At 37.4% G+C, this 19,975-nt stretch overlaps 8 protein-coding genes across 10 annotated transcripts; 5 read left to right on the top strand and 3 right to left on the bottom strand.

Moving 5' to 3' along the window:
- Positions 1 to 1,875: 1,875 nt before the first annotated feature.
- Positions 1,876 to 3,662, top strand: LOC106419094 (peroxidase P7). Of its 2 annotated transcripts, XM_022693668.2 has the most exons (5): positions 1,877 to 2,035; positions 2,096 to 2,186; positions 2,291 to 2,482; positions 2,577 to 2,742; positions 3,092 to 3,662. In XM_022693668.2, the coding sequence occupies exons 1-5, from the start codon at positions 1,959 to 1,961 to the stop codon at positions 3,481 to 3,483; spliced, it is 918 nt and encodes a 305-aa protein (XP_022549389.1). In that variant the 5' UTR covers positions 1,877 to 1,958; the 3' UTR covers positions 3,484 to 3,662. The 2 variants fall into 2 exon arrangements, with proteins under 2 accessions (XP_013715309.1, XP_022549389.1); XM_013859855.3 differs by having other exon boundaries at positions 1,876 to 2,186.
- Positions 3,663 to 3,866: 204 nt separating this feature from the next.
- LOC106419040 (high mobility group B protein 7-like) lies at positions 3,867 to 5,659 on the top strand. The gene is made up of 7 exons (XM_013859786.3): positions 3,867 to 4,027; positions 4,119 to 4,289; positions 4,524 to 4,608; positions 4,692 to 4,781; positions 4,993 to 5,037; positions 5,142 to 5,200; positions 5,288 to 5,659. The coding sequence occupies exons 1-7, from the start codon at positions 3,951 to 3,953 to the stop codon at positions 5,313 to 5,315; spliced, it is 555 nt and encodes a 184-aa protein (XP_013715240.2). The 5' UTR covers positions 3,867 to 3,950; the 3' UTR covers positions 5,316 to 5,659.
- LOC106419039 lies at positions 5,490 to 8,629 on the bottom strand. 2 transcript variants are annotated; one of them, XM_013859785.3, is made up of 14 exons: positions 8,381 to 8,629; positions 8,120 to 8,284; positions 7,881 to 7,970; positions 7,666 to 7,782; positions 7,521 to 7,589; positions 7,362 to 7,458; positions 7,135 to 7,237; positions 6,798 to 7,008; positions 6,582 to 6,695; positions 6,378 to 6,509; positions 6,225 to 6,305; positions 6,010 to 6,126; positions 5,829 to 5,897; positions 5,490 to 5,722 (listed from the first exon to the last, which is right to left on the bottom strand). In XM_013859785.3, exons 1-14 carry the CDS (start codon positions 8,480 to 8,482, stop codon positions 5,663 to 5,665), a joined length of 1,527 nt encoding a protein of 508 aa, XP_013715239.2. In that variant the 5' UTR covers positions 8,483 to 8,629; the 3' UTR covers positions 5,490 to 5,662. The 2 variants fall into 2 exon arrangements, with proteins under 2 accessions (XP_013715239.2, XP_022549388.2); XM_022693667.2 differs by lacking the exons at positions 5,490 to 5,722; positions 5,829 to 5,897; positions 6,010 to 6,126; positions 6,225 to 6,305 and having other exon boundaries at positions 6,383 to 6,490.
- Positions 8,630 to 8,778: 149 nt separating this feature from the next.
- On the top strand, positions 8,779 to 9,651 carry LOC106419250. The gene has a single exon (XM_013860009.3). The coding sequence runs from the start codon at positions 8,988 to 8,990 to the stop codon at positions 9,321 to 9,323; it is 336 nt and encodes a 111-aa protein (XP_013715463.2). The 5' UTR covers positions 8,779 to 8,987; the 3' UTR covers positions 9,324 to 9,651.
- Positions 9,652 to 9,712: 61 nt separating this feature from the next.
- Positions 9,713 to 11,202, bottom strand: LOC106419249 (expansin-A2). The gene is made up of 3 exons (XM_013860008.3): positions 10,939 to 11,202; positions 10,443 to 10,755; positions 9,713 to 10,207 (listed from the first exon to the last, which is right to left on the bottom strand). The coding sequence occupies exons 1-3, from the start codon at positions 11,084 to 11,086 to the stop codon at positions 9,901 to 9,903; spliced, it is 768 nt and encodes a 255-aa protein (XP_013715462.2). The 5' UTR covers positions 11,087 to 11,202; the 3' UTR covers positions 9,713 to 9,900.
- A 1,966-nt stretch (positions 11,203 to 13,168) lies between these two features.
- On the top strand, positions 13,169 to 14,529 carry LOC106419369 (RING-H2 finger protein ATL73). Its single transcript, XM_013860143.3, has one exon. It carries the CDS (start codon positions 13,638 to 13,640, stop codon positions 14,178 to 14,180), a length of 543 nt encoding a protein of 180 aa, XP_013715597.2. The 5' UTR covers positions 13,169 to 13,637; the 3' UTR covers positions 14,181 to 14,529.
- A 241-nt stretch (positions 14,530 to 14,770) lies between these two features.
- LOC106419065 (probable chalcone--flavanone isomerase 3) lies at positions 14,771 to 16,219 on the bottom strand. Its single transcript, XM_013859818.3, has 5 exons — positions 15,992 to 16,219; positions 15,806 to 15,889; positions 15,572 to 15,730; positions 15,124 to 15,350; positions 14,771 to 15,050 (listed from the first exon to the last, which is right to left on the bottom strand). Coding segments are annotated over exons 1-5 (630 nt in total). The 5' UTR covers positions 15,993 to 16,219; the 3' UTR covers positions 14,771 to 14,891.
- A 242-nt stretch (positions 16,220 to 16,461) lies between these two features.
- Positions 16,462 to 19,782, top strand: LOC106419211 (phenylalanine N-monooxygenase). Its single transcript, XM_013859971.3, has 2 exons — positions 16,462 to 18,647; positions 18,908 to 19,782. Exons 1-2 carry the CDS (start codon positions 17,697 to 17,699, stop codon positions 19,532 to 19,534), a joined length of 1,578 nt encoding a protein of 525 aa, XP_013715425.2. The 5' UTR covers positions 16,462 to 17,696; the 3' UTR covers positions 19,535 to 19,782.
- Positions 19,783 to 19,975: the final 193 nt, after the last annotated feature.

The following is a 19,975-nucleotide window of genomic DNA, read 5'->3' on the forward strand; positions in this document are numbered from 1 at the left end:
AATTACTCGACAAAATAAAACACAAGTTATATCACATGAAATATCTAGAAGGTTTTTTCTTGATTATTAAAGAGGGTTTGATTAACTGTTTCTCATATAATTAATTTTAGTAGGAGTGTGAAAATGAGACCGGAGACGGCATCTAACTTTGAGAGGTGCTTTGTTTTTTAGTTATTTGTTTCCAATTGGTTTGAATCCTTCTTAAACGCATATAGTAACTGAAAAGTGACAAGCGTGCCTCGTTCCTTTGTAAAAGTAGAAGCCGCGTAGTGTAGAAGTATATGACTCTTGCTCTCTTAATTCTTGGTTTATAGCTAGTCTTTGATCCACATATCTAATAATATAATTCATTTTAGTATACATTACATTATTTAGTTAGCTTGAAATCCATAAGAAAAAATAAATATCCGTAGGTTATGTACGGGATAACAAAAGGCATGTGAGAGTATCAAGAATATATACTTAAGAAAAACTAAAACAGTTTAAGCTTGATGTAAACGTGAAATGTTATGCTAGCTGCAAATAATAATCAAAGAATCAAAGACATTTGCATGAAAAAAGAAGAAGCGATTTGCTTGGAACTGAAGAAAGAAAAATTAACAAACCTAGTGTTGTAAGATCTCTTTTCAATAAATCAAATGTTTGGTCCAAAGTATTAACTTAAAAAAAAAACAGCCACTATTCTTGACAACTCTCTCTAACAAACTCTTCTCTACATTTTTCATGGTATGCAGAAAAAGAACGCATGTCTAATCCATAATATATATGTATAATGCGACTTTGATACAAGATTATTTATTATTCTGACTTCTAACCTATATTAGTTGTGGCATCAAAATCAAACAAACAGTTGTATTAGCTATAAGGCGACTTTCACCGTGTTTTCTTCATGTGCTTCGTTTTTAGCTGCAAAGCAAATACATAAATCAAAATTTCAATATAATGTGAAATTTCACTAAGTCATGTCAATCAAATTATTCATCGTTTACCACGAACGTCGATATTCTTTCTTACGCTGGAAGCTATCCTTTGGTAGTATTCGTGGTAGATCACCTCCCCCAGTATACAACTTGCAGTAGAATTCAGATCTGGCAGCATGTTAATGATATACATAGTCATTCAATTGCTTTAGCTGTCATTTAGTATTACAATGAGAATGGCAACTACATATGTATATTCCAAATATGTATCATAAGTTAAGATATCGTGACTAAAGAAGTATAAACCATTTCTAGACATTTATATACTTTTATTTATTTTAAAAACAGCGGAGAGGTAAATTAGATTTCCACAAATATGTTTAGCTTCTATTTCAAAGAAGACGCGTTTGCAAATAGTTACTTCTCTAATATGCTAGTAAAAGAACATTTATTAATATATATCAAATAATCAATCAATAAGATGTTAAAGAATGTTTCACACTGGAGTTTAATTAAACATAAAACATAGTAAAAAAGCTTTCAGACAATCAATAAAATGATATCAGCTAAAACACTAGATAACCCATTCTTAACAATTCATACACAAACTCAATTAGAACTCTTATTATCACGACCAATCATAAACACTACTATCTATCTTATTATTCAACCACATTAGTTTAAACTCTTAATCATTAATTCTCATCGTTTTTCCAAGTCAACTATATAAAGACTTCGATTAAATTGATTACTAATTTCACCAGGGCAGAAAAATTCGTCGCTGACAAATTTTGTTTTAGCTTCTCTCTCCAACGTAGATAATTACAAAACAAAGTCCATGCAAAACTGAGTATTAAACCGTAAAACAAACAAAATAATTGAAACCATACACATTTTTTTCAACGTGTTAGGTTACCTATCTATCACTTTAGAACATCCTTCACGTCTCTATATAAACCTCGATTCCGTTATGCTTTGTTCATCAAGTACAAATAATCAACTCTAAGTCTATACCAAAGTCTTTAAGTTTCCTCAAACATGGCTTCAAATAACCTTTTCATTGCCATTTTAGCTATCGTTGTAACACTCTCACTGCAAGGTGATAACAATAACGTCGTCCAAGCACAACTCACGACAAATTTTTACTCAACGTCTTGCCCTAATCTTCTCTCCACCGTCCGATCAACCGTTAAATCTGCCGTTGACAGCCAGCCTCGAACGGGTGCATCTATCCTCCGTCTCTTTTTCCACGATTGCTTCGTCAACGTAAGTTACTTTTTTACCTTTTCTTGATATATTCCTTGCTTTCCAAGAATGTAGCATAATGTTTCCCCGCTTCTAATCTTATTTATAACTTTGCATGTATATAGGGATGCGACGGTTCTATTCTACTAGATGACACATCAAGCTTTACGGGAGAACAAAACGCGAACCCAAACCGCAATTCTGCTCGTGGGTTTAATGTGATAGACAACATTAAAACAGCGGTTGAAGCAGCATGTCCCGGGGTTGTGTCTTGTGCTGATATCTTAGCCATCGCAGCTAGAGACTCTGTTGTACTCGTAAGCTCCATATATATCCTCCCTTAGTCCGGTTTTACAACTTTAATATGAACTAAACCGGTTTAAAAAATTCGTCCTTGTTCTTGTTTTGAAGCTTGGAGGGCCAAACTGGAATGTGAAAGTAGGAAGAAGAGATGCGAGAACGGCGAGTCAAGCCGCAGCTAATAATAACATCCCAGCGCCAACTTCGAGCCTAAGCCAGCTTATTAGTAGTTTCAGCGCCGTTGGACTCTCCACCAGAGACATGGTTGCTCTCTCCGGTCCGTTTCATTTCTCCTCTTACCCTTTTTAACTATATATTATTATATTTTTTGTAAAATTACATGCAAATATTTGTTTTCAAAAAGGAGTAAGAGTCAACAGACTAGACACAAAATATAATAATTTGATTGTGTCCTAGAATTTAGTCGTCGCTCACTTGTCTCTTTGTGTTTGTTTTTCAACACATTTTCGTTACACACCACCGACTTTTTTGTTTCTTTGCCAAGTACGTAATCATATTGTATGCATCTGTTACGAAACACCGACAAAGTAATTCAATGTTAGTTAATTATCAAATCATTAGTCAAACTAATAAACAAACTATTTTATAATCTTTTTTTTTTTCAGGTGCACACACGATCGGACAATCACGTTGCACTAACTTCCGAACAAGAGTCTACAACGAGACAAATATCAACGCTGCCTTCGCCACCTTAAGACAGAGATCTTGTCCGAGAGCTGCCGGCTCCGGCGACGGAAACCTAGCTCCACTCGACGTCAACTCAGCGAATACTTTCGACAACAGCTACTTCAAGAACCTTGTGGCTCAGCGAGGTCTCCTACATTCCGACCAGGAGCTCTTCAACGGTGGTTCAACCGACTCCATAGTCACTGGATACAGCAACAACCCGTCGAGCTTTAGCTCAGACTTCACGGCGGCGATGATCAAGATGGGTGATATCAGCCCCTTGACCGGTAGTAGCGGCGAGATCAGGAAAGTTTGCGGGAGAACCAACTAATCCTTCCACGTGTCGCCTCCTTATTGGCTTTTGCTTTTTTGGTTTTAAATTCAAAAGAATAATATTTTGATAATCCGTTTTAATGTGTGTTGTTATTTCCTTGTTTGTTTTTTTAATTTTATGTTGAAGTGTGTATTATCTTCGCATTAATATCTAATGAAATTAGCTTATTTGCGATATTTGATCGTTTTATCAGCGTAATTAACTACTGATTACGTGGCTAAATATCATTGGTTATTACAAATAATCAATCTCAGAAGCGGGAGTGTTATTTCGTCTGTTTTTTAATTACGCGCCAATTAAATTCCCGCGCTTAAATCTGTTAAGCGCACGTTAGTATTAATAGAGTAATGCGCTAAATTGCGCGCACACACGAACGTTTCAGGAGCCTTAAAAAAGCTTAAACCTTTTAATCTCTGTCACTGTCAGAAATAGAAAAAAATTGAAGAGCTTTTATAGATGCATTGATGGCGATTCGGCCGAGAACACGTAAAAGAGTTGAAGCTGTTCGTCGTGCTGCTGATGGAAGCGCTTTTGAGAAATGGTACTGCTCTCTCTTAAGTCCTTTTTTTGTTTGGATTCGTCGTAGGTTCAATCTAGATTCGTGATACTTTTTTTTTGGGATTTGATTATAGTGAGGAATGTGGTGTTATGATCGCGATTGCTCTGTTTGATATGCACGAGTGCGGCGGAGAGAAACGAAGGGAAGTGAAGAGGTTCAAGTGCGTTTCGAGTGTCAAGATCGATGATGATATATCGAAACCAAGCTTCGAAGATGAACCTAGATCACCATTTGTCTTCTTCTTGTACGGTAACCCAAAGACCTTCCTCTGTTATTCGATACGGATTTGAATTTTGAGTTCTTAGGGTCTCAAAGGGTAGTGGTGATTATGATCAATCTTTTTTCTTTTAGGTGAAATGTTGGGGGCTCACTTGTTTGTTTCTATTATTGGATTGTGTGTTTAGATGTAACTTTGTGAGATAATGACAGTTAAAAAGTGAGCTTGATTAGTTATTTACTGAACATTTTTTTTTGTTAGAGAGGATTTTAGGAAAAGCTACGATGGGAACATGGTGGAAGCTAGCAGAATATGTTTCACGGTGTGGAAGAACATGTCAGGAGAGGTATCAGTTTATTCACAGTCAAGTAATATTTTCTTTATATGCTTGGTTTTTTTGAGTCCCCCTCTCTTGCTTATTTTTTCCAGGATCAAAGACCCTTCATAGCTCGTGCTGTAAAAGTTGATTTGGCCCACAACAGGAAATTAAAAGAAGAAGTTCAAAGTGTAATGCATAAGGTAGGTATATAATATTAAGTATTAACATCTCTGGTTGACACTTTTTTTTTGGAGGGATTCTTTGTTAATTAATTAATTTCCTTTTGTCTATGGGGAGCAGCAATATTTTATAACTGTATGAACCATCTTGTGTTATTCAATCTTCTTTGACTCCCTTTGCAAAGTTAAAAGTTTTTGCTGAACACCTTACCTGTGGTGAACAATTTTGCAGATAGATGATGAGGCGGATTCAAAAGCTGTTGGGAAATTTGATAAGGTCAGTTTCATTTTTTTTTCTTTACCCTTTTTGCATAGCCAAGAACATTTGTCTTTGTTTTCACCTTTTACATAACCATCCTCATTATGTTTCACTAAATCCAGGATCATGAAGAGGAGGAGGAGGAATATGGTTCATCTGATCATTTCGAACAAGAGTTTTGGTATGTTTACACAATCTCTGAACCATACAACATTAAACCAAATTTCTTTGTTCTTGTTCCCTCACTCTTACTTTCATTGTCAAACAGGGAGGACGATACTCTGCTGAAGTACTGAGACACCGATTCTAGAAGATAGAGAGGGTTTTGGCTGTTGTTCTGTACATATTTTGGGTTGGGGGAATTAAGTAAATACAGGCAAAAGAGAGGCTGGTCTTATTTACTTCCTCTGTAACGTTAGAGGTGTCTCTCGTTTTTTTTTAGTTAGCCGCCTTTTTTTGGTGCAGTAAACTAGTTTGCGAACCATTAAAAAAAAGTTGAGATCAAATGTTCTAATTGCTATAACTACAAGTTAGAATCTGAATCCTCCAAAAAGGGCCAAGTTTGGCTACATGTATATTTCACTTTGTACAATGTTTTATGTAAAGAAGAATCCAAAAACCAGAGTTCTTTTTAGCTAAACCATCACTCCGCCTTGTGATCCTTCTTCATTTCGGTCGAGCTTGTGTTTCTTTCCCATGACTCCTACATATGAAGTTGAACCCTCTCAGTCTTCTTCGGCCAATGCAGATCGATGATTCATCAATGTTTACTCTTCATAAGATTTTTGTTCCTATAAAGAAGAACCCACCTGGAGTTTCGCCAGTTGTTCTTGACGACGGCCCAAGAAGAAGGCCGTGACTATCCATATCAAACACACCTGTAAATAAACCAACAGGAGACTTGTCAAGGACTACATTTTGAAGGATAGTTTACCATACTCATAAAAAACAAATTGTTTTAAAGTAGGAGAAGTTGATGTTTTATTATACTGGCAAGGCATATAGTGAGGCAGTTGATGTTTGACCGCCAAGAGCAATGGTAAGGACTTCGAATAGTCCTGCTGCTGCTGCATCTCCAAGCCGTTGAACAATCACATCTATGCATACCTGAAACCATACCGCGCAGGATGAGATATAGAACACACTGTAACCTTTCCAATTAGTAGAACTGATTTTCTAACTTGAAGTTGGAAAATATTCAGTACCTTAGCTTTGTATTTCTCGTCTTGCGAGACAACAGTGAACAAAAGTTCCCTTCCAGGTCTAGTTACAACATAAGTTGTCACCTACCAAGTAAAGTAGTGCAAGTGTTATTAGTCGAACAATAGCTTTATTAGAGATGGATATAAACAACAAACCTTTCTTAGGGTTTCAGACACAGCAACTGCAACCCAAGTTGGCCATATAGCAATAGCAACCAAGTTCCCAAGTGCAACAAGTGGAGATGCAGATATTGCAACTGTGACACCAGCTATAGTCAAGATCCGGCCCTGTAAAATTGACCATATGAAGTAATATATATGGTGAATCAGTGAGAGAATTTTCTCTGGCAGATGACATACCGTTAGAGTAAGTTGTCCAATAAGTATGAAAACTGCAACGAAGCTATTTATCTGAGCAAACAGTCTTCTCCGGCCAATGGATGATTTGATTGTTGTGGCAATTACGTTCACTTTCTGCATTGACCTTTGTTTCATTAATGAGAACTTAAGAAGGTAGCCTACTCTATGTTAAGTCCAATCAAATCAAAATTTCTTGAGTTAAAATCTTTATCTTACTTGGAAATAGAAGAATGAGGAGATGACTGCACCGAGCCAAAGTAACAAAGACACGAGCAAAAGATAGGGCGATGCTAGTATAAGTCTCATTCCGTCTAAGATAGCCCAAAGTTGAGGTCTGGCTGTGGAGATAGGCGATTTAGGAGTAGCAATTTTTGGAGAAGCAAGTTTTGGAGAAGAAGCTTCCTGACTTCTCTCACTATCAATTCTCCTAAAACAAGAGGAAACAAATATCAACTCCTCGAATCACATTTGAGAATCTAAAAGACTATCCTAGAACTTAAAATTAAGAACGGAAAAGATTTAAGAAAACATAGCAAATCGTGGCTTAGCTAACCTTAGAGGAGACAACTCCTCAGAGGACGGTGAAGTATCCTTGGTGATCCCTTTTGAAGACTGGGCAGCAAATTCCATCAAAAGAGCAGCAAATAGAAGCAGATCTGCCATGGAGATCCAATACAATTTTTTTAGTGAAAACAGAATGGCATTCAATAAAACAAACCAAAGCAGAAGAAAAATATCTCTCGCTAGATACTTGGACTGTAAATGAAGCGTGATGCCTACATGGACCCATCCAAGCAGTAGCAGCAGCAAACACTGATCCAAAAAGCTGTCCAAGAGTAGCACCAGCACCAACAAAACCAAACAACCTCGCACCTGACTGAAATAAAGAACGTTGTTACGCTTGGAAACAAAGTAAAGGACGCAGGAGAAAGTAACTACCTCACTATCCATAACGTCAATGATTCTAGCCCAGGTTGAAGAAATAGCCACGAGGTTAAGCAACGCAACCTAAGAAGTAGCAAAAGTATTTTACATTACTGAGACTAAAACCGAATAAAATAAGAGAGTTAGTAGTAGTACGTACCCAAAGGAAAAATCCAACACGAACAGAGATGTAAAACCATCCATGGCTATCCCATCCAGAAGCAGGATTAGCTCCATCAACACCAACTTTGGGGTCTTTTGTTAGGTCGGATGCATCCTATCAAAGCAGTAGAATATGTTAAACAATGACTCAGACTCATGATGACTAAGTAAAGAAAACTTATGTATGATACAATACAGCTCTCAAGTCTTCACCTTTGAGTTAGACTCGGTAGGGGAGGCACGCCAGAGAAGGAAACAGAGAACAAGCGATAGACTAAAGAATCTATGTATAATAACCAAAGCCTGAAAATTTCAATGAAACATGTGTAAGACCAATGCTTCTAGAAACCATATGATTGATTGAAAACAGATTACTCAGCATAACCCCCTTTTACATAAAAACAGGGGAAACAGAGGATGCAAAAAGGATTAGCCTTTTAGCAAAAGAGCACCTTTGATTTGGACAAATTGGGCAAGGAGAAGATTAATGTGGAAACAGGTGCAGCGATCAGAGTGAGAAACAGAGATCCGACGAACAGAATCGGGAGCTTTGATAACCCAAGCGATATTGCTCCTTCGTCGCGGAGAGGGAGAACAACGAAGTATGCGCTCAATATCTGAGATTTTGCAAGGGGGACACTTGAAATCAATGGTTAAAATTGAATAAACATGAAGAGACAATGAGAGAGAGGGAGGGAGAGGGAGATCGGTACGAAGAAGAAGCAGGAAGAGGAGTGGAGCAACGCCGGAATCTCGTGCGGGTGAACTGTCACTATCGCCGAAACAACCGCATCTAATCGGAATCTTCCTGCCATTATCACGGGCAAGACAGAGAGAGATCGGAACCTCTCGCTGTAAGGGTCAACGTACCCGAAGACCGATGAAAGGGTGATCGGAGAAGTAGACAAAACGAAATGATCCGAGAAACCTCTGCCTGATCCAGAAGTATCGTGGATGTCTCAAAACGGTAATTTCTAGTAATTAGGAATGAAATTAAAAAGGCTTACTTTTGCTACAAATATAGCCCAATAAAGGCCCATATTTATATACCCAATTGCATATGTACCTAAATCATTTTAACGACTTAATTCTACATGACCTATTCTTTAACTATTTTTCCTAATTTGACTTGTTCTTTCCACTCTTTTGAGTCCGACAGTTGCCGCGTTATTTCTTCAAATGCACATTGACTGACCTAGTGACCTCTCTATGACTTTCTATATATAGACAACATGCACTTTCACTGATCTTCACCAAATAATAAACACATCCCACGTAGAAGAAGAAAAATCAAACAGAGTGTTCACTTCTTACAAAAGAATGGATAGATATGGAGCTTTGATTCTTATTTTGCTCATCTCTGTTTCTCATCTTGTTTCATTCTCAACGGCTAGAAACTTTCCAGGAGAGTTTTTACCGGTGACAGATGGCATAATCATCTCCGGAGAGGTATCTGCTCTCTCCAAGACGGTCAACGCGAAGCTGGCGACGGTGGTGGGGTGCAAAAGCGAGGATGATCACTTCACGGGGGGATATTCGTCTTCTCCAGGAGTCTATGCAGCCGGAATATACGGGTCGTTGGTGTTGAACGTTCTTCCAAAAGGGTCAGTTCCGGCGTCTGGGCCCAGCAAGAGAATCAACGACGTCAAGACTTAACAATAGACTACGTACTATCTTAGATCTTAGTCACCATCCTCATGACTAAAAGTCATGTATGACAAAAGCAATTTTCCTATAGATATTCTTTATTTTTAAGAATTTTTTTTTTGTTTTTGCAGAACTGTAAACATTAAATTCTATAGTTAACCCAAATTATATAGTATACACTAGTATGTGACATATCTATAGTACATGTTAGACTTTGACGCCTTTTAATTTTAAGGATTTGTATGTCAGTAATTTGTTTCTGAAGTTTGAAAAAATTACGAATTATAAGAATGATATCTGCTATATCATGAGATACATTTGTCCTTACATTTTATTATACGACTGTGTAGTATTTTCTTGCTGTTATTAGTGACCTAATTGTGTACTAGACGGAAATATGAAAAGTATATAATTAATTTTTTTCCAACTAAATCAGTGCATTTCTTATGACAATAAAAGAGTAGCTAGATATATGATCCATACATAACCTCTTGAGTCTTGAGTAAGCGTACAGGCTTTGCCTTAAACACAATCATTTGATTCTTCTTGTGTGTATATATCTATTATTTTTCTCTTCATACGGAATCTAGAATTGTCCTCCTTCAAAAGTTTGACCAAACTGCCAATCCTTAGGCACAACATCGTAGCTCACAACACTCCTACCATCGCTCGTAGTGACTTGAAAAGAGAGGCTTTGGCCTCTGAGGTAACTGTTGCTTTGCCAGTTTTGTCCCCAGTTTCTCGACATGGATTGCCACTTATTAGTCTTTGATCCTTTCAAAGCTACGGCCATAACATCTCCAGCACCACCCACGTTTGTGATCAGCACCAGATCAAAGTACGAGTTCCCGTTTATAGTAAACCTTATCCCTCCAGGTTTCTCACATGGAACCCTGCATGTTAATTACTATCAGTACATGACAAAAATAGGATGGCAAGTCTCCAAATATGAACCATGCAAACTAAACCCAAATATAAATGTCTTTTATATTTTAAAAATGATATTTTGAGAATTTTCTGCTTATGTGCTAGTCAAACATAATTTATCTGAGGAAATTTCTCAAAATATTAATGTTTTCTTATTAAAAAATACTTTTACTTTTGCACTATGGTAGGGTGGTTTCTTACCTCCTGAATGCGACGGGAACGATCCCAGCTCGGTACTGAGCGATCTGGAGAAAGGCAGGCTGGGCCAAGTCAAAGTGCTGAAGGGGAGGGTTGCACCAACCACCATTATCGTTGGCTAAGGCATAGTTTGGTGGACAGAAGTTTGTAGCCGAGACGATGATGGAACCAGCGAGGCACCACTGAGGATCGTCCACACAACGTAGCTCAAAACAAGCACCGCACCTCTGACCGCTTCTGAACAAAGCCGTGCTCAGCGCCGCGGTTTGTAGTCCGTAGCCTTGGCTGTACAAGTTACCGTACCCACACGCACCTCCTGCAAAACGTCAACACTTCTAACGGTAAGGTATATATGTTAAGTATATCCTTTAAAACACTTTTTTTAAAAACACACATGTTAAAAGTATATCCATTTGTTATTATGTGGTGATGATGTGTGTGCCAATCAGAATGTATATGATGATGTGTGTGCCAATTAAAAAGTATATGTTTTAAGTACCCATAGTGCCGGATGCATCAGCTCCGCCATAGAAAGTGGCGTGACCCCTCTCCCAGCCCCCGTTGTCGTAGGAGTTTATGCGGTAGAAGCAGAAGTTGAGGGTGCATAGTGAAATAACTAAAACACGAGCATATTCGGTAAAATTCATTATTTTGCTGGGGAAAAAGATTGTGAGGAAAGAAGTGGAAAAGTAAGTTGAGTGATATGTTGCTAGTTCGTTCAAGACGCTACTTATATAGGGAGTTCACCAGTGCATATGTAGTATCACTTCTCTTATGATCGAAGAAGCTTACGTAATAACATCAGTCTTATTTTCCAGGAATTCCGTTTATAAAGTTATGTATGATGAAAAAAACTCACATGCAATTCTGTTTGGCGCTTAACTATCCTAACGGCTTATACGACATGGACCCTTTCGTTTCAATCTACAATTGAATTTCACTTTATTTTAATCCTGAATTATCGTATCAGTCTTAAGCTCAACGTTAGAGTAATTACGAATAAAAGAAATGAAGTTTGTTGCACACTTGAATCAATCATATAGATTCTTAAATTTTTCTTTGTTAATGTATTTGCTTTTTTTTGTTAGCGTATATATATATATTTAATATAGATTGTTAAGTGTATTTATCTCATAAGTTACTTGGGTATAACTAAATAAATAGTAAGGAAGAAAAGATATGTGAGATGACATAATCAGAAGCAGACGTACTCGGCGTACGAAACCGAACATAGAGAACATGGGACCGTCCGTTGTTTCCGGTAACAGACTTTCTCTCAATCAATTATCAGTTATCAGCCGCCTCTGAAATGGGCTGTGATGGAACCATGATTTAGGCCCATCGAGGCCTGCACAAAAACAAACTCTTGATGCTTGAAAAGCGAAACTGATATTTAGCTAATGAACTTTTCAAAACAGTCGACACATTAGAGATTACAAGTTTACAACTCTTAGTTGATATGGTTTCACGATTAAGCGAACTACATCGAAATCTAACCTAACAAAAATAGATTTAGTCATATTCACCATTTTTGCAGGTTTGATTTTATTATAGTTTGGATTGTGATACGAGCATGATTGATTGCAGCTTTTAACGCTTTAATTAGTAAACCTAACTATTTCAATCTGACTAAACCTAGAGCTAGCTACTATACCCACAAATTCTATACAATAACTTCCCACAGAAAAATAAGCACTGATATGTTTTCTGAAAATGAACAAACTACAATCATCAGATGACTATATTTGGACCTAAAACCGTATCATATATTTTGCATATTATTCTAGATGCCATCTCACTTCATATATGGATATCTAACAATCATGTTTACAAATCCATATATGAGTCTTGTGGAGTAATATTGTGAATTTTTTTTTGAGCCAGTGGATCTAATAGAGACAAGTATATGTGTCGCTTGCGTGAACATGTGCATCTATTTGATTAGTACATCAGTATGCGTTCAATTGGACGTTGCTTATATGTGGACCAAAGAGGACACCCAGATTCTTCTTTCTCCCCTTTATATGGACCATCCGATTCAAATCCAACTAATACGTTGCATACTTTTGGTGACTTTTAACCTATATGTTTTTGTACCCCGAAGATATAAAATCAGTAAGTCACTTTACTTTTTTGACAAAAGTCACTTTATTTTCGACTGTTGATCTTGTGATAACTAAACTGCTTTCCACCAAAACTGGTAAAAAGTTTACATCCACCCTGTAGTCACACTCACACATTTCTTGATCAGTTACAAAAAAAACAACAGATGTTGGCTTAGTTTGTAAACCAACACAAGTTCATCTTTCTGTTTCTTCAAGTATATAGCGGTGTCATCTTGTTAATTACATATCTTGAATGCAACTGTACTTAACCACTACATACGTTAATACTCAATATCTTTTATTGAATATATATTTTAGTAGAAATTGTAGTCAGTAAATGTAAAATACGGAATAAAATCCAAGATGTATGAAATCACCATGATTAGTTGAGAATCTGATACCCCAACATGGCACCAAAAAACAATTTTGAATGCTTCTTTTATTAATTCCTCGTCTCTCACTAATTCCTTTCTAAATGCGAGTGGTATTCCTTTGTCTTGATTCCAAAGCTCTCAAGACCACTGATTTTGTGTTTGTTATACGTCAATTTTTAATATCTACTCAACGATATATTCTGCATTATTAGTTGTCTTTTTGGCCATGTCCTGTATATTTGTCCCTATTACTAATCTAACAAATCCAGCAATATATAAGCCACAGTTTTCTCTCTTTAAATATAAATATAATATACAGAAGATCCAACCATAAATTTCTTGGACCGACCCTTTTAGTTATCATCCTCTATCTCTCACACACACTTGCTCATTTATGTACACATATTAGTTATAAGACAGCTTATACTACCTTTCTCGTGTTAAACTCAAAAGAAAAAAACCCCAACCATGCACAAAGAAAGATAATTACAGAAAAAAATTATTGAGCTTTGATATCTCCATGGATTTATCAAGAATGGAATTTATTGGTCTTTGATTTTCAGTTAGGAATCAAAGGTCAACCTACATGAAGAGAAGCTACCCTCCTACATGAAGCAACTCGAGTCTCTCCTCTCGATCCTCTTTGCAGTCCAATTTGAACACAACCTGAAGCAATAATAAGAATTTTGAAGGTGAGTTTCTGCATCCGTTTCTGAAAGATGGGCAGGTTTTTACTTGAGACGCAAGCAAGCTCGACAATTTCAGCTACTGATGCAAACCCTAGAACTTTGGGAGGCTCTAACAGCAACACCAAAGATATGGATACCTTGGATACAAACATGGTGATTATCTTAGCGGCTCTTCTATGCGCCTTGATCTGTGCCCTTGGTCTCAATTCAGTCTTGCGATGTGTCTTGCGCTGCACAAGGAGATCCACGCCTAACGAAGATCCAACTCACTCCAACCCAAACGCAAACGTACCAAAGGGGATCAAGAAACGGGATTTGAAGCGGATCCCCGTTGATTCATACAGCTCGGAGCTTAAGACGAAAGCCACGGAGTGTTTGATCTGCTTAGGAGATTTTTTGGTCGGAGAAAAGGTAAGGGTTTTGCCTAAATGTAACCATGGCTTCCACGTGAAGTGCATCGACACTTGGTTGCGGTCGCATTCCTCTTGTCCTACTTGTAGACAACCACTCATTCTACATCGAACTCTGGCCGATGGTTTCCTTCGGGATGATGACGGGACGGTCGCAGCGTAACACCGCGTCACTAGGATAATATGGTGATTGGTAATGAGCCTGATACGGCATGCTTGCTTCGGAGTTTTTTTTTAACTTTGCTTAAATGGGGTTTCCTCATTTAATTTGGTCATTGGTTGTTTGGTACATAGTAATATTGTGTTTTTTGTGAATTAACGTATTCACTTACAAATTAGGGAAGTTTCATCCACAGTTTCTGTAATCTGTTTTCGGGGTTGGGTTTGTTTCTTTGTTGTGGGGAATGTAAAACCAAAATTACAACAGGTTATGATCGATTCGGTTCGGTCAGCCTTTAGTTCGGACAAAGTTCGATTTTGAATGAAATAAATGTAAATATGTTGATTCAGTACCTCCGTTTTGGTTATCCGAATAGGTGGATACATCTATTTAGTTGTAGTTATTGTTTTCAAAAAAAAAAATGTAAATATGTAGTTAGTTTAAATAAGGTTGTACATGTTTAAATTAATTAAATGGTTTCATATGCCATTTAATTAATGATTTCGATAATAATCATGATTGGATTGATCAGCTGCTCACTGCAATAAGTTTGGTATCTGATCATATTTTAGTTAACGAAGTTGCTCTGTGAATTTTATAAAGACAACCATTAAATATTTTATGAAGATAACCAAACACGATGTCTCACTTAAGAACGACATAATACAACAACATAAAACACACCATAGATGATAGATGGCTATATAAGGAGTTTTAGGTTAAAACTGCCGACAGAGAATCGGCGAGGGAGACGATGGTGGACGGTGAAACTCCTCGACTTCCAGACAAGTACCACTTCTGCATCATACCGACCACATTCGCATTCTCTACCTTCAGTTTCTCCTCTTCTTTACCTTCCGTCTCAAATCCGATCTTTACACAAGTGAATAAGTACAACCAGTTATACTAGGCTAAGAAATTCACTGGTTATTTTACTTCAAAATACCTCGCAAATTCCATCTTTGGCTGAGAAACGGTAAGTGATGATGGAATGAGTTTTGAAGTACTTAGACTGAAAAAATCCCACAACTTTCTCGAGCTCGGTTTCTTCTTCCTCCTCGTACTTATCCTCAGCAGCCAAACGATCTCTCACCGAATTCTCTAGCTGCACTCCGTACTGAGCTCCTTTTATTTCCTTTATAACCACCACCCTTATAACTTTCTCAATCTCCCCTGCAATAAAATATCAACCGAACCGGTTCAATTTTGTTCGACTCATACTATATATGCCGAATATTTTATAGTAAAACCGGGTGTATAATCAGTTGAACCGAAGTAAACCACAAACACTCTTTTCAACATTGAAATCACAAAGCCAAAACCAATATTAAACCAAATAGTTTATCCCTAATTCAAAATTGGTTTGCAACGTAAGAAGGACTGATTAAGTTTACCGGAGGCCAGGGCGTCGAAGAAGTCGTCATCGCCGGCAAGATCCTTTCCGGTCTTGCCTTTCCATTTGTCAAGATGGGTTTTAACATCTGAAGGATCTAAGTAAACTCCTATGGCCGTGAACTTCACTTGAAGGAAATGGATCTCTATGTCAGTGATGCCTACAAAAAAAAAAGAACATATATATTAGTGACCTGATATTTTATTACATTATTGTCATGTAAGTGGAACCTAACCTTGGCCAAGAAGAGAGAGGGGCTTGGAAGTGATGATCTGTGGAGGAAAAGGAACCTCGTGAACCATGACCATCTCTGTTCCCACTGTTTGATCAATAATCACATGCACAAAGTTTAACAAAATAAATATCTTAATTACTCAGGTGGAAAAAATTAATTTATTAACAAAATGCAAAGAGTCTATACTTTTTCTGTTGTTTTTGTATGTCTGAAACTGAGAAAGTAGAGTTTATAACCAGCTTGGTGTATCAGCTTTTGATGATCTTGCAGAAATTATTTCTTTAACGTTTAATGTGGAATATCTATATAGTAAGCGATCGAGAGACTGGTGGTAGGTAACATGGTTTCTGCTAACGTTCAAAGCTTGTGTGATCTAACAGAAAACGCATTTTTTTATTAATTGTATTGTTTATTAAATGATCGTAACAAATGTTCAACGATCCAGCAGGAAGCCACGTACGTAATTAGGTTAACCAGCCAGTCCACAACCACTCGTTCTACCTACCAGTGAAGATACATAAATAAGAGACAGTAGTAGCAAATACGTATAGCTAAAAATAAAGTGCTAAGTATGATTATTTGTTAGAAAGTTGATGCATAGTATGGAAGTTATATCATTAAACAAGGTTCACACTTGATGTATACAGGATTTTTTGATGAATAAAAATTTAACATTCATTCAAAAAAAAAAAAAAAAAAAAAGTGCTAAGATGCAAAATGATAAATGGATGCCTTTTTTTTTAGAACAACCTAAATACAGTGGATGCCTACATTCGCTTATCTGATACAGTGATTATTGTGGGTTGGATTTGCAAAACTTGAGCCCACCCAAACCCAGGCAAGTCGAATTTTCTAGTCCAGATAAAATACAAGTATAATATAACAAAAACATGGGCCATTTATTTACAACTCGATAGGCCCAATTATAGAAGCCCTTAGTAGTATTTTAAACGTGACTCTACCTAAAAATGGAAAAGGATTTGATGATGCATAACAGCCACATGATTTAAGAGTACTTGATGATACGAAAATTAAACGCGCCAAAAATGCCACATGGTATACAGTCGTAAGCCGAAGGACTGACACATTACGAGACATTGAATAGTATACGAGACACCGACTGTTGTTCCTTTTATGACCGGCAACTATTGTACGAGACATTGACTGTTGTTCCTTTTACAGCCTACCAGTGATGCACTAGTCACCGACTGTTCCAAATCGGGGAAGTTTCGATCCTATGTCTAAACTAATTCTTAGTTGTTTCATCGTGCTTCCTGGAAGGCCGAGAATTACAATACTTAAAACGTTTTACAGTAACCATAACTGAACTGTTCTGGACCACAATTAACCAATGGTTATGGTCTCTTAGAATCGAAAATTAGTGAAATATTTAACTCCATTTATAGAATAGAATACTATAGAATTTAGTACACCTGACATAGGAAGTTTCATTACGAAGGAAATTTTAAGTGTTGCAAATTTTAGTTAATTTCATAAGTAATAGATATAGCTTTCTATTTTAATTATTCGTGCTTTGAGTATTTTTAAAAATTTATAGGCTGGCTAACTGAAATATATAATATGTTATGGAATAATTATAAAATTATCCGTAGAGTTTAGGCTAATAATATACATGCATTGTCACCCAAGAAAAAAACAACTACCATGTATATGCATGAGATATTGACAAAATCGCGGATTCGTTAGAACTTAGAATGTTTTTCTTCCAACATGTAAAGCACATTTAACTCCCACCGATTACAACAAGAGCTAGTGCCTATATATAGCTAGCTTTGCTAATTCCTCATCACCTCACTTCAAAAACAAATACAAACTATTCCATTCAAACTCCAACACAACCTAAGATATAATTTTCCCAAGTTGAGTAACAATGCTCGACTCCACCTCATTGCTTGCGTTTATTCTAGGTTTTCTCATCCTTACATTCACAGTGAAGCGTAAGGAATCGAAGAAAACCGTGTTGGTGACTTCATACACAAGAAACCTCCCTCTCCCTCCCGGACCAAAACCCTGGCCTATAATTGGAAACCTACCGGAAATACTATGGAGGAACAAACCGGTGTTTCGTTGGATACATTCCCTCATGGAAGAACTCAACACTGATATTGCATGTATCCGTCTCGCCAATACTCACGTGATTCCCGTGACATCCCCTCGTATTGCACGGGAGATTCTGAAGAAGCAAGACTCCATTTTCGCCACTAGACCGCTAACTATGGGTACGGAGTACAGCAGCCGCGGGTACTTAACCATTGCGGTGGAGCCACAAGGCGAACAGTGGAAGAAGATGAGGAGAGTGGTGGCATCTCACGTGACGTGTCAGAAGAGCTTCAGATGGACGCTCGAGCAGAGAACCGAAGAGGCCGATAACCTCGTACGGTACATCAATAAACTTTGTAAGGGTTCTGAGGGTATTGATGTTAGGCATGTGGTGCGGCAATACAGCGGTAATGTAGCTCGGAAGATGTTGTTTGGTGTAAGGCATTTTGGCAAAGGAAGTGAAGATGGATCTGGACCGGGGTTCGAGGAGATTGAACATGTTGATTCTTTGTTTAAGGTTGTAACGCATCTTTACGCCTTTGCATTGTCGGATTATGTCCCGTGGCTAAGGTTCTTGGACTTGGAAGGCCACGAGAAGGTCGTGAGTGGTGCAATGAGGAATGTAAGTAAGTACAACGATCCTTTGGTCGACAAAAGACTCGACCTATGGCGTAATGGGAAGATGAACGAGCCTCAAGATTTTCTCGACATGCTTATATTGGCGAAGGACACCAACGGGAAGCCTGCTCTGTCGGACGAAGAGATCAAAGCACAAGTGACGGTATGCGTATTTATCAACTTAATCATATATAATATATATATATATACTACATAGTTGAGGTTTTCATTTTTATACACAACTATAAAATTTCGACGTTTTTATATACAAATATAAAATTCCGGCTCTTTTATTTTTATATGATATGTCTAAATACTTTTCATTTGGCATTGGCAAAAAAATTTATTTGTTTTTACAAAAAAATCTATTAATTTATGATCTCTAACATTTTTGGCTGCTAATTACTTTGTTGGATTGTGAAGGAACTAATGTTGGCAACGGTGGATAATCCGTCGAATGCGGTAGAATGGGCCATGGCGGAGATGATTAACGAACCGAACATCATGAAGAAAGCCGTGGAGGAGGTCGATAGGATAGTTGGAAAGGACCGCTTGGTCCTTGAATCCGACCTCCCAAATCTCAACTATTTGAAGGCTTGTGTGAAAGAGGCGTTCCGGTTACACCCAGTGGCACCGTTCAATCTCCCACACATGTCGACGGCTGATGCAGTGGTGGACGGTTACTTCATTCCCAAGGGAAGTCACGTGCTGATCAGTCGTTTAGGGATCGGGAGAAACCCTAACGTGTGGGATAAGCCGCTTAAGTTCGACCCTGAGAGACATTTGGGCGATAACAAAAACGTGGAGCTGAACGATCCAGATCTCAATATAATATCGTTTAGTGCAGGGAGAAAGGGGTGCATGGGTTCGAATATTGGGTCGGCCATGACGTACATGCTACTGGCTCGGTTGATTCAAGGGTTCACGTGGTCATCAATGCCTGGTGAGGATAAAGTGGACATTACTGAAAGTAAGACTGACCTTTTCATGGCAAAACCTTTACACGCAGTTGGAACACCTCGTCTGGCTCCACACGTTTACTCAATCTAATTGAGAAAGTGAACATTTTAGTTAAAAAATGTAGCAAGAATTGCATGTGACGGTATTGGTTTCGTTCGAGTCGCTAGCGTGTGTCCTTTTGTTGGCCTTTTTCGTTTCATATTTTCGTAATTTTATTTCATTTCTGTCTACTATATTTTAATGTTTTTAGCATATCTTGTTTTTCTTTCTTTCACCAGTTCCTCAATGATGTTTTATTCTATGTGAGGTTTTATCAAATAAAAGTGGATTGATGCTTATAGATTTTGAGCAAATTTATAATTATGCAGAAATTGTAATACCACAAAAAAGTTTAATGACATGTTGAATAATCAAATAAAAGGTATGAAATTAATTAAAATTGGGAAATAAAGATTGTATTTCTTTCTTTCTTTGCTTAATATGCCTCTATAATAGGAGTGTCCATAATTTAAAAATCATATATTTGATATA

This window comes from Brassica napus, chromosome A10 (assembly GCF_020379485.1).
Source record: "Brassica napus cultivar Da-Ae chromosome A10, Da-Ae, whole genome shotgun sequence".
In the NCBI taxonomy this organism is placed as follows: domain Eukaryota; kingdom Viridiplantae; phylum Streptophyta; class Magnoliopsida; order Brassicales; family Brassicaceae; genus Brassica; species Brassica napus.